This window comes from Sciurus carolinensis, chromosome 12, assembly GCF_902686445.1.
Source record: "Sciurus carolinensis chromosome 12, mSciCar1.2, whole genome shotgun sequence".
Classification (NCBI taxonomy): Eukaryota; Metazoa; Chordata; class Mammalia; order Rodentia; family Sciuridae; genus Sciurus; species Sciurus carolinensis.
In genome coordinates, this window is record NC_062224.1 from 45,155,003 (window position 1) to 45,167,644 (window position 12,642).

At 39.9% G+C, this 12,642-nt stretch overlaps 1 protein-coding gene across 15 annotated transcripts in view; it reads left to right on the forward strand.

Annotated features, from left to right (window-relative positions):
* LOC124961720 (ankyrin repeat domain-containing protein 26-like) overlaps nucleotides 1-12,642 on the forward strand; it is an 87,137-nt gene that overhangs the window by 40,831 nt on the left and 33,664 nt on the right. For 5 of the 15 annotated variants that reach the window (XM_047520641.1, XM_047520644.1, XM_047520642.1 and 2 more), the window contains 4 exons: nucleotides 7,625-7,739; nucleotides 7,890-8,063; nucleotides 9,456-9,562; nucleotides 11,645-11,782. In XM_047520641.1, coding sequence (XP_047376597.1) covers nucleotides 7,625-7,739; nucleotides 7,890-8,063; nucleotides 9,456-9,562; nucleotides 11,645-11,782 — 534 coding nt within the window. Of the gene's footprint in view, nucleotides 1-2,522; nucleotides 2,874-7,624; nucleotides 7,740-7,889; nucleotides 8,064-9,455; nucleotides 9,563-11,644; nucleotides 11,783-12,642 lie in introns of those variants that run through there. The other 10 variants (XM_047520631.1, XM_047520632.1, XM_047520633.1 and 7 more) reach the window with 5 other exon arrangements.

The following is a 12,642-nucleotide window of genomic DNA, read 5'->3' on the forward strand; positions in this document are numbered from 1 at the left end:
TTTATTTAATTCATGTATTTAATTCATGTACTTATTGGGCATTAGCTAAGTACCATGTATTGTGCAAACTTGTATGTGTGTGGTGAGCAAGGAGCATATCTTTTGACAGAAGCATAGTTAGGAATCAATATTAGATATCTAAAGAAAAGAATGTATTATTTTCATTGCTTTCCCTTACCTGCTGTAAGAAAGTTTTTATTTAAGTAGACATTTTTGACTTCTGGGTTACGAAGATACCAGCAGAGAATGGCTCACCTTGTGGAAGCATGTAGGAGGCATCCTTGAACTATGTAGTGTGTTGCAAGAGGATTTAGGTAACGCAGGCAGTGACAAGTGTTACTTAGGGACTTATTTGATTTAAAAACTGGCTACTTAAATAATTGGGATTATGAAGAGAATAACCTACAATATGGGAGAAAAATTTTGCTAGCTATTTTTCTGATCAAGAATTAATATCCGGACTTAATATCTGGAATATATAAAGAACTCAAAAGTTTGCACCAAAAAAATCAAATAAGTGGGCAAATGAATTAAACAGACACTTCTCAAAAGAGGAAGTACAGGGCTGGGGAGATAACTCAGTAGGTAGAGTGCTTGCCTTGCAAGCACAAGGCCCTGGGTTTGATCCTTAGCACCGCAAAAAAAAAAAAAAAAAAAAAAAAAGTACAAATGCCAAAAAGTGTATGAAAAAATATTCACCTTTATTAGAAATTAGGGAAATGCAAATCAAAACTACACTGAGATTTCATCTCACAAATCAGAATGGCGGTCGACAAGAATAATAAGAAAAAAGAACACTTTTACAGTGTAAATTAGGAACTGTAAATTAGCATGACCACTATGGAAATCAATATGGAGGTTCCTCAAAGGACTAGGCATGGAACCACCATAACGACCCAGCTATTCTGGTCCTTGTTATTTATCCTAAAGAATTAAAGCCAAACTGTGGAAACAGCCTAGGTGTCTTATAACAGATAAATGGATAAAGAAAATGTGATATATATATATATATATATATACACACACACACACACACACACACACACACACACACACAATGGAGTCTTACTCAGTCCTAAACAAAAATTACTAGGCTTTTTGAGGAACCTCCGTAATGATTTCCAAAGTGGTTATTAATTTTACAATCCCACCAATAGTGTAAAATGTTCATTTTTCTCCACATTCTCTGCAGCATTTATTATTATGCCATTTGCAGGTAAATGAATGGAACTACCGACCATTGTGTTACGCTAAATAAGCCAAACTTAGATTGTCAAGGGACATGTTTTCTCTCCTGTGCAGAAGCTATAGAAGAAAGGTGGGGTGTGAACTTATTTGAAATCAAAGGGGGATCAGTAGAGGACAGGGACCAAAGGATGGGAGGAAGGAATGGAGGGGGAAGTGCTGGAGAGTGATATCAAATTATACTGTTATATTGTGTGTATGTACAGATACGTAACAATAAATCCTTTATGTACAATTATAATATGCCAGAAAAAATGATTGCATAATACCTATTAATCTACATTGGCCTTTTTAGAATATAATATACCTTGAGCCAAGTCTGAGCATATTAGGCAATTTTGGGGATGCAGATTGAAGTTAGAAATTCTGTACTCAGTTTTTGTGTTTCTGACTTGGTCTAGGAATAAACATAAATAAAGTTATGTTTCTAAAGTGAAATTTTCAATTTCTAAAGAAAACCACACAGATTCTTTGTGATAATTTTTCCATAGTTAAAAGAATAGTTTTGTCCTTTAAATAAGTATTAAAACTTACATGTAAATTTTTTAAAATGATTTGAAACACTGAGAATGTAAAAACGACCCTTTGACCTGTTCTGCTTCTGCACAATTGAAAATTTCTGTTCATCTTTTCTGAGGTTAGTGATTATAGAAGGAGAATGTTAGCCAAGTGTGGTGGCGTATGCCTGTAGTCCTAGGGACTTGGGGAAGGTGAGGGAAGAGTATCACAAGTTCAAGGCCAGCCTCAGCAACTTAGTGAGGCCCTAAATAGACCTTAGCAAGACCTGGTCTCCAAATAAGAAGGGCTTGGGCTGTAGCTCAGTAGTAAAGCACGTGTGTATTCAATCCCCAGAACCAAAAAATAAAAGTAAAAGGAGAGTGTTAGTGTTGAAGAGATGTACATTAAAGTATTCAGCTCTGCCCTAGTAACATAACAGTTATATCAATTTATGAACAAAGGTACATGGCTACATTTGAATAAAACTTTACCAAGACAGACACCCTACTTTGAGCCCACCCAGGCACAAAGGCTGCTTTCCCCCAGGCACCAGCCTGTCCTGAGAATGTCTGGAACACTCAGGACAACTGCCAATGAAGTTTGACATTTGAAAGAAAACTGGGCAGGTGTTGGCCCCGCCCAGGGCCTCGCACATGCACGCGCTGAGGAACCCTCCACAGCCCAGCCAATCAGAATGGCGTAAGGGGGCGCGCTCTGGCGTCTGGAAGGACGCCTGGCAACAACTGTTTCCTAGTGGTCAGCTGGCGAACTGTGGAGCTTTCGCCTTTGGGGCGCTGTGAGCAGACTCGCTTGGCTGGCTCGGTTGGAAGTGTTGTAGATTGAAGGGGAGATTTTCCTTGAGTGGGAGGAAGGGTGTCTCACCGCTGAGTCCCTCCCTGGCCCGTGCAGACTCAGGAGCAGGGGCCCTCGGGCTCCTCTCCTGGCACTACAATGGAGTGCCTGGGCTTTGGGCGCAGGCGGTGTCACAGAGGTCACTCCAGGAGGTACCAGTCGGGGTATGTCCCTGGAAATAGTGTCCTGAAGGCTGTGACTGTCGGTAACGTGTCGAAAGTGGAGCGAATGGTCGGTCGTGGAGACGGTGGAATCAATGAGAGGGATGAGAAGAACAGGTAGGTAATTGAGCTGGAACCCGCTGGCAGGGGGCCAGAGAAGCTGGCAGCAGCACCTGTGGGAGAAGTGAGCAGCCTCCAGACTGTGCCCAGGAGGAGGTTGGAGAAGGGCAGAGCTCTCCCAAACCAAACCATTATCTTTTTGTGCTCTTTGAACCGACTTAGCCCCTGGGACATGAAAATCTTGGAGCCTGATTTAATGAGTAGCCACACAAAAATTGGGTTCCTATCCACTAATCAGTTGCCTAATAGAGCAATTTATCAACTATTTTAAATGCGTTTACCTAGTGAAATTAAGTACATGGCTTCTCACTTTTCGTGTTCTCATTTAAAAAATCCTTACATTGTATACATGGTAGAAGGAGAAATATTTTCAATATTCTTTCAAATTTTGAGCTAACATTTGTTTGATTAAAACACTGTTGCCATGCAAGGTGGTGTATGCCTCTAATCTCAGTGGCCCTGGAGGCTGAGGTGGGAGATCACAAGTTCAAGGCCAGTCTCAGCAAATTATGCTGAGGTGCAACTCAGGGTTAAAGCCCCACACCCCTCTTGGTGGTTAAATACAGTACCAGGGGGAAAAAAAATGAAAATAAGAAGAAATAAAAAGACTAAAGGTCAAACCTAATATCCGTGAATACCCATGATGTGTTTGATACATCTAGTATGTTCCACACTGCACAGCATGGTATCGTTAACGATCAAGCATAAAAGGCCAGTGTTGCTTTCCCAGCTACAGGGCCCCCCTTCCTGACTGTTGGGGATGGAGCCTGGGCACTTGTGCCTCATCATGGCATGCCTATGGACAGTGACCCAGTCTTTTCAGGATTCATTCTTACAGGGGTTGAATGTCAGCTGGGAGCCAACTGTCCAGATACAGTCCCGGACCACCAGAAATAACACCAGGACAGAAAGGATCAGCCAGGACTCAGGGTTCACTAATGGGACCTGTGTAGGAGAATTGGCGATGTAGACATATTAAGGCTCCTGTTAATTCCACAGATGACCAGGTGCTAAGGAACTGGGGTTCAAAGGAGCACAGGTGCTTGAGGAAGAACAAAGACCAGAAGCAGGAGTTGGAGGAACAGGGCAGGAGAGTTCAGAAAAGTGCTGAGGCCTAAGTAACGAGACAGCTCACTCAGATGTCATTTATCCTAGCCACAAAAGTAGGAATGTTGAGACAACTGAATGAACAGTTTAAAAAGTAGAAACAAACATTCTTAAATGTTCCTCCATGTGCCCAAATAGTGAATTGTTTTATGACTTAATAGAGGAATTTTAAAGGAAACAAGTCTGGACAATGGGGAAGTGGAAGGAGGCATGCATATTTACATTTTATTTCTTCCGAGAATGTGTGCTGTTTTCACTTACGTATACTGTACTTTTCCCTGAAATCAGCAAAATAACCTTGTGTTACTGCATCACTTCAATTCCCCTGGAGACTGGCAGGGGTCCTGCAGCTTGTGGCAGAGGATCAAAGCTAGGGAAAGGTACAAACAAGGAGTTGAATAGGGGAGTGTCACTGGAGACAGGACCTTCAGTATCCTGAAGTTCCGCGCTACTTTGAGCCCACCAAGGCACAAAACCTGCTTTCCCCCAAGCGCAAGCCTGTCCTGAGAATGTCTGGAACACTCAGGACAACTGCCAATGAAGTTTGACATTTAAAAGAAAACTGGGCAGGTGTTGGCCCCGCCCAGGGCCTCGCACATGCACGCGCTGAGGAACCCTCCACAGCCCAGCCAATCAGAATGGCGTAAGGGGGCGCGCTCTGGCGTCTGGAAGGACGCCTGGCAACAACTGTTTCCTAGTGGCCAGCTGGCGAACTGTGGAGCTTTCGCCTTTGGGGCGCTGTGAGCAGACTCGCTTGGCTGGCTCGGTTGGAAGTGTTGTAGATTGAAGGGGAGATTTTCGTTGAGTGGGTGGAGGGGCGTCTCACCTCTGAGTCCCTCCCTGGCCGTGCAGACCCGGGAGCAGGGGCCCTCGGGCTCCTCTCCTGGCACTACAATGGAGTGCCTGGGCTTTGGGTGCAGGTGGTGTCACAGAGGTCACTCCAGGAGGTACCATTTGGGGTATGTCCCTGGAAATAGTGTCCTGAAGGCTGCGACTCTCGGTAACGTGTCAAAAGTGGAGCGAATGGTCTGTCGTGGAGACGGTGGAATCAATGAGAGGGATGAGAAGAACCTGTAGGTCAATTGGGCTGGAACCCACTTTCAAGGGGCCAGAGTAGCTGGCAGGGGAACATGTGGACCAGGTGAGCAACTTCCAGGCTGTGCCCAGGGGGAGAACACAGAGAATGGGGATCTCCCCTCCCCAAGATATTTGACTTTCTTGCCCTTTGAACCGCCTCAGCCTCTGGGTGCTGCAGTTGTTGGACGGGGTACTGCCTCACCATGCTGTTGAGTAGCCAAATCCTTTGTTCTCTCTTCTTTTTGGAAAAGGGAGGATTGACCCAAGGGAGCGCCTTGCTAGACTCACAGGTGGACCCAAACCTCAAGACTAAGAGGAAGCATTCTGAAGTTCAGTTTCACCAAAATCAAAATCAAAATGCCCTGTACATCAGCAAATTTCAGCTAAATCAATGTGCTTTCAAAATATTTACTATGTGTGTTGTCTACACAGCTTCAAATACCAATGTATTATGCAAAACCCATTAGACTTAATAAACTATTTGGAGTGCATCTGTCAGAAGCAAAAATAGGTGATAATTGAAGGTGCCAAAGATATGGACTGAAGTAGGAAGTTATATTTTGTGTATCAATTGAGAAAAAAAAGCAGTTTTTTTCATGTACACGTTGATTGATTGTGGTCTCATGTTACCAAAAATACATACAAAATGTTTAAAGAATCATCATATGCAGACATTTGAATTATAACTGAAAATTTCATTTCCTTTTCTTAATAGTGAAAGGTTTCTTCATTGTTGCCCAGAATGTGTGGGTATTCAGTATCTTTCTCTTTGTTTTACATTTTGTTTTTTGCCTCCAGAAATTATAGTAATTCAGCATGTTGACATTTTTGGAGGTCTTCTTTTTGGACTTTGCCTATGGTAAACTGTGATCAAAAGTTTCTGGGTACTTCTGCTTAGTCCAGAAGCTGTAGTAGAATATTACTAATGAAATAACCCTCAGGAAGAGCAGGTGTATGTATCTTGCATGTATCAGATTTTGCTTTGTAAATTTTGTGTTTTCACGTGTGTGGTTGCGCTTTGGTATGTTCTACCAACTTTTAACCTCTGAAATAAAACAAATCTCCTTATCTTTACTTCCATATTTTAATATGGGTACATTTTATCATATGCTTTTACTTTGTACCAATTTAATACACACGTGAAGATAATAGGTGAATCACTTATGTGCATCACTATGGACATTGAAGAAAACAAATACAAGTCAATTTTCATTAGTATTGCAACCATTTTATTTTGAAAATTTTATTGTCAAAAACATTGAGTTCACATATTCTCTTTGATTACTTTCAATCCATTTATTCACCAGACATAATCTGACCATGTGTTAGGTAGGAGATAGATTGTCCTGTTTCTCAGGATCTTTCCATCATTAAAACTATCATGTCACTCTGCCCAGTCTAGCAAAGTGAGATACTAAAGTGAAGTGATATAACTCAATTGCACTTGAAATGTTTCCGCACTCCTTTCAAAACAAGGCATTTCTGAAAGTAGTTAATTGTAAAAGAAAACTGACACATTTTGTTAATATGTAACAGTCTTAAAGACAGGTATTAAAAGTTTGCTATATCAAATTTTCATATATTCAATAACTATCAAATAAAATGAGTCACATTTTTATTTGAATCCTGAGTTCTATTCACTTTAACATTTCCTGAAACTCAAAGGAAAATTTCTATTTTTGTCCTTGTTATTCAGTCCTTTCTGTACACTGTGATTTTACCAGTCAAACTTAATCAAATGCCAAGCGTATGAGGGGAGGTCTCATGGATGTTTTCTTTGTATCAATTTCACCTAACATAAGGCCACCATGGATTGTGGTGATTTTTTGCGTATGAAGAATATTTCATGAATGCTGCCAAATATAACAGTAGAATATCATGAATTCCAAGTGAAATTCCAACAGTGATGATATTCAAATATAAGAAGAGCCTCTTGTACTGATTGCAATACTTTATTCAAATTATCTGCACAGTGGGCCTACTTTTGTTATTTTACTTCATGGAGACATTATCATTGTGAAGTAGGAGACAGCATGATAACCACAATAGATGCAGTTTTTTGAACTCTCAATTCTGCTGGAATTTCTAAATCATTGTCCTAAATTCCCTCCTATGCATCACTTTGGTATCCTATTAGGTAACTATTCTTGATTCCCAGTTGATGGGTGAGGAAAGAAAAAGAGAAAGGCTAGGTAATAGCCAATAAGTCACAGAACTTAAAAGTAAGACTCCAAGTGAGGTTCTACCGACAGTGAAGGCCATGTTCTTTTATTTCTATTAGACTAAGCTGGGGATGTACCTCAAGGGTGCCATGCCGCTTAGCATGAGTGAGGTCCCTGATTGTATCTTCAGCACAATAGCCCCAGCCCCTCACTCAGTCCCTTCAGGTGATATTTTCTGTACTAAAACCTAAGAAGGAGTATAGTTTTTGCAGAAAATAATTGAATACTTTTTGGGAAGTGGAGGAATTAGGTGGCATTTAACATAGTTTAATTTCCAATTTATGACTAATTTTAATTTTGTGATAGTGTGTATATTTCCTTAAAGTCCTTTCATTTTCATAGGACTGCTCTGCATTATGCCTGTGTCTATGACCAGCCCAAAGTGGTGACATTCCTGATAAAGATGCATTTTGATGTCAACATCTGTGACGATGACAAGAGCACAGCACTCATTAAGGTATATAGTAGCTGAAGATGGGTTTGAATAGAATTCTAGAATGAAGGTGCATTTTGTTTTTCACTCAAATGTGATTAGTTGGTAAACCTGTGGCATGTTAAACTTGAATTCCTGGAACTGACGATCCTTTCCTTGGTGCAATCCTGACAGGCTGTACAATTCCAGGCGGAGGAGTGTGCCATGATTTTGCTGCAGTCTGGTGCAGATCCAAATGTGATGGACGCCAGTGGCAACACTGCCCTGCACTATGCTGTCTACAGTAAGAACACGTGCACAGCAGCAAACCTGCTTAGGCACATGGCGATGATTGAAGCAAAAAACAAGGTATATTTAGATCAACTTTATTTACAATTATTTGACATCCATTTCTTTTAACAGTGATACACATGGGCAATTTCAATATTTATCCTTTAAAAGAAGTACTGCAAGTTACAGTTTCCTTTAAGGTAGTTAAAGTAAATAGTTATTAAAAGAAGAGAAATTTTAGATGTAATTTTTTCCAATAACCTTATGAACGAATTTTTTCCAGTAAGTGTAAAAAAGTTCAGGAGAGCAGAATGTGCCTTGGAAATATGCTTCAACTCTGTGTGTGTGTGTGTGTGTGTGTGTGTGTGTGTGGTGCTGGGGATGGAACACAGGGGTGTTGTTATCACTGTGCACATGGCCAGTCATTTTTTTTAATGGTTTTTAAATTCATTTTGTATTTGCTTTTTAAATTTGTTCTTTGTAGTGATACATGAGAGTGAAATGAATTTTGACATATCATACACACTGGAGAGCAGTCCTCTTTTAGTTTTATTTGAGGCAGAGTCTTGCTAAAATCCCCAGAGAGGTTTTCAAGTTTTTATTCTCCTACCCAAAGCTACTCAGCAGCTGGTACTTCAGGAGTGTAGCTCTGCACCCAGACTGGAATTGGGCTTGATCTTAAAATGCAAACCAACTTTGATAAGCAAGCAGAATTTCATTACTGTTGACAAGTACTATAAACATGACTTATCTCTCAGTGTTTAGTCTCAATTAGGGGAAAAGGCAAGTAAAAGAAATGAGGAATAAATAGACACATGAAAGTTATGTAGTTGGGGAAAAGGAAAAAAAAGGGTCTGGTTGACTTTTGAAAACCATTTCGATTTGCGTATGAACAGGGTCTTTTCATATTTGTGGAAAATAAGAATTCCTTGTTTGTGAATGAAACTTTCAGACTTGGAAACGTGCACAGAGATTCATTATAGGAGGAGTCAGATGTTAGGTTGAGGAGGTGCTACAGAAGAGGGACGAATAGATAATAGACTGTCAAATTGTCCATTTCTGGCAGAGGGAGCTACCTGAAGAAGAGTTTAAGCCTTTCTATGAAATCTGTAATGCCTTATTGGGAGGTGGGAGAGATTTTCATTTTTATTTTTGATAGCATGACAGATAAGGGCATTATTACTGGACAGGTCTCCCATTTTTCCCCTGCCATGGTAAAAGGAAGTTTCCTGGAGTTGGTCAGTGTTTCCAGTGAGTTGGCTGAATGTCCTTTTGGCACTGTAGGCAGGGGAGGGCCACCTCAAAAGGAAGGAGCAGCACTTATCAAAGTGCAGGGTCTAAGGAGGAAAAGCTACTGTGTGTTTCTCTCTTTATTATAAGTTCATTTTCATATGGTCCTTTATACGTTTTCCAGTTCAGTTGTTAAAATCTACACCTGTGTGAATCTGAAGTGTTCCTGTTTTCTTATAGGACAGCCTCACTCCACTATTACTTGCTCTGAAAGAAAACAATCAGCAAATGGCAGAATTCCTAGTGGACATGGGAGCGAGCATCCATGCGACGGATCATCACGGACGGTACAGGGTTTTACTTTTCTTCCGCTCCTTTTGACCTTAGTGTGGTGTAAAATGGTAAGAATACATAAGTCAGAAATGTTCCATTAATGGGAAGAAGTGGATTATCTTACAATGTTTAGGACATCGTAAGCACTTTCAGCATAAACCATCAGTCATCAATTATTAAGGGTGGGAAACACAACAACACCACACAACATTATTCTTTTACCATTGCAGTGAAGAGTGATGTTTTATTATTTATCATCAGATTTTGTTGCAACTATGCTTTTCTAATTAGTTAATGGAATTTCATAGTATTTCCATTAGCTTTAAAAATTGGTCCTGTTTTGATTGGCATTTGAGTATTGAATTTCCCATGCTTGTCATCTGATTTTTAAACCTCTGCTTCTTTTATACTTTCCTTTAGAATTCTGAGGTTTAAAGCTATGTTCCAAATCGTTTTGTCTTTTGGATGCTGTTTTAATTAAATTGCTTTTCATGAAAAAGATTGATACTCTGGTGTCTTTAATAGGACATTTGATTGCTGTTATCTGCTGGTGTTCCTGTTTTTCTTTTTTGAGTCTTAACAAACTCTGTTGTTCTTCTTAATTAGAATGGTAATATTTAAGAGCAACAACCTAAACTGGTTAATCTTTCACTTCCCTCAAGAAAAGTCATATTTTTTTAAATTATTTTTTTATTATTATTGTATACAAATGGGATACATGTTGTTTCTCTATTTGTACATGGAGTCAAGGCATACCATTTGTGTAATCATACGTTTACATAGGGCAATGATGTTTGATTCATTATTTTTTTCCCTTCCCCCCACCCCTCCCACCACTCTTTTCCCTCTATACAGTCCTCCTTTCCTTCATTCTTACCACTCTCCTTATCCCTAACCCTAAACCTAACCCTAAACCTAATGCTAACCCTTCCCACCCCCCAATATATGTCCTCATCCGCTTATCAGCGAGATCATTCGTCCTTTAGTTTTTTGAGATTGGCTTATCTCACTTAGCATGATATTCTCCAATTTCATCCATTTGCCTGCAAATGCCATAATTTTATCATTCTTCATTGCGGAGTAATATTCCATTGTATATATATGCCACAGTTTCTTTATCCATTCATCAACTGATGGGCATCTAGGTTGGTTCCACAATCTGGCTATGGTGAATTGAGCAGCAATGAACATTGATGTGGCTGTATCTCTGTAGTATGCTGATTTTAAGTCCTTTGGGTATAGGCCAAGGAGTGGGATAGCTGGGTCAAATGGTGTTTCCATTCCGAGCTTTCATGAGGAATCTCCATACTGCTTTCCAGAGTGGCTGCACTATTTTTTTTTTGACAAAGGGAAAAGTTATAGTTGACTATTCAGTTTACACAACACTGGGTTTACTTACTTGTTACTTTTTACATGAGAGTTGTAATACCTTGGTAATATTTCCTTTCAACAAATATGTTTCCTGTTGTGAAAAGGATGATAATCTAGCCCTGTGAAGTGGCTGTAAGTTTTATATAATAGCACATTGTTTGTAGCCTACAATATTTTATCAACATCATTACATGAAACACCTATGACCAGCATTCTGAAGCCTATTTTCACATGAATATTGTAATACTATATTTTTAATAAGCATACTCTCATTATTCTTATAAACATATTGTCAGTGTATTACTACTATCATTACTATTCCAATTTTAATCCTGAAGTTCAGTTTTATTTCTTAGATTTTCAGCTGTTTATGAATTACAGCACAAGACTGTATTCTAGCCAAATAGTAGAGACTCATTCTCTTCAGTTCATCCCTATTTCAAATAAATGACTTCAGCATAGTCCACCAAAGGACATTAAATTAGTAAATTCTACACTGTATGACCCAAGTAGGTCAAGACTCTTCCTGTATCCTCCTTTTATCCCTGAAATTCTTATATGTAGATGAACCCTGAAGCGCTCTAGAGATTTGTTTCTGTTTGCATGTGCAAATGGTTAATGTTACAGGGACAGGCAAGATATGAAACTGGTAGTATAGATCAGGTGAGCTGTTGGAATAACTTCATTAGGGTTCCTGAGGTGAAGTTCTTTCTCTGCTCTTTTAGAACATCACTGATGCTCGCAGCAGGACACAAAAGCAAAGGAACAGTCAGGCTGCTGCTGCAAAAAGGAGTTGACGTGTGTTTGAAAGATCGCTCTGGTAGGACCGCATTGTCCTATGCAGTCAATTGCAGCGATAACCTGTAAGTGTTTACATGAAATGCTACTTTATATTGAAAGGAGGATTGAAGTCATTACAAGAATTGCACTTTCTACATCAGGTTTCAGCTGAATTCTGGTAGTTCTGGTAATTTGGCAAAGCATCTATGAAACCAAGATCACTAAACAAAGTTAGAGATGGCAGTCGTTGCAAAGGTTGTAGTTTTCTTTCAGAACTTCGTTCCAACCAAGAGCTGGGGTTTGACACTAGGGACTCAGGCATGTTAGGCAGGTTCTCTTCTTCTGTGCAGAACACCCAAGCCCTACCTCAGGACTTTGAAGAGTTTATGGTTATGAATCCCGATGTCATCCAGAACCCCTGTGCATGGGGTTCCAAGAGTGTCACCTATTAGATTGAAATTAGTTACATTTAATAAGAAATCTTGTGCATTTCCTGTTAAGAGCTGGTACCTTCAACCATACCCCCCTAATTTTTTCAAGAAGCTAAGGCTGTCCTTTAGTCAAGGAAAACAACCCTCTTTCACAAATAGGGTAGAGGAAAAGGACATCATTATCAGTCCTTTGTTACTACTGTTACAATGATGCTCTTGAAATTTTCTCTTGCATTTAGGTAAAAAATAACCTCTACTGCCAGGTTGCACTAACTGATCCAGACCCCCTCACTGTTCATGGTAATGCATGCATAGACTTAAAAGTTAGACACTTTTTGAATTCATGTTCGTTTATGCTTCCTCATTATTCCCAAAGTGGAATCACAGGCATTCACATCTGGACCTCTAATTTTAGCCACATACAGTGAGGAAACTGACCTTTCCCACTTAGTGTCAGAGTTACGTGGAGCTGACAAGTTATTTGGGACTTTGAAGATGGGTTATGCTATGAG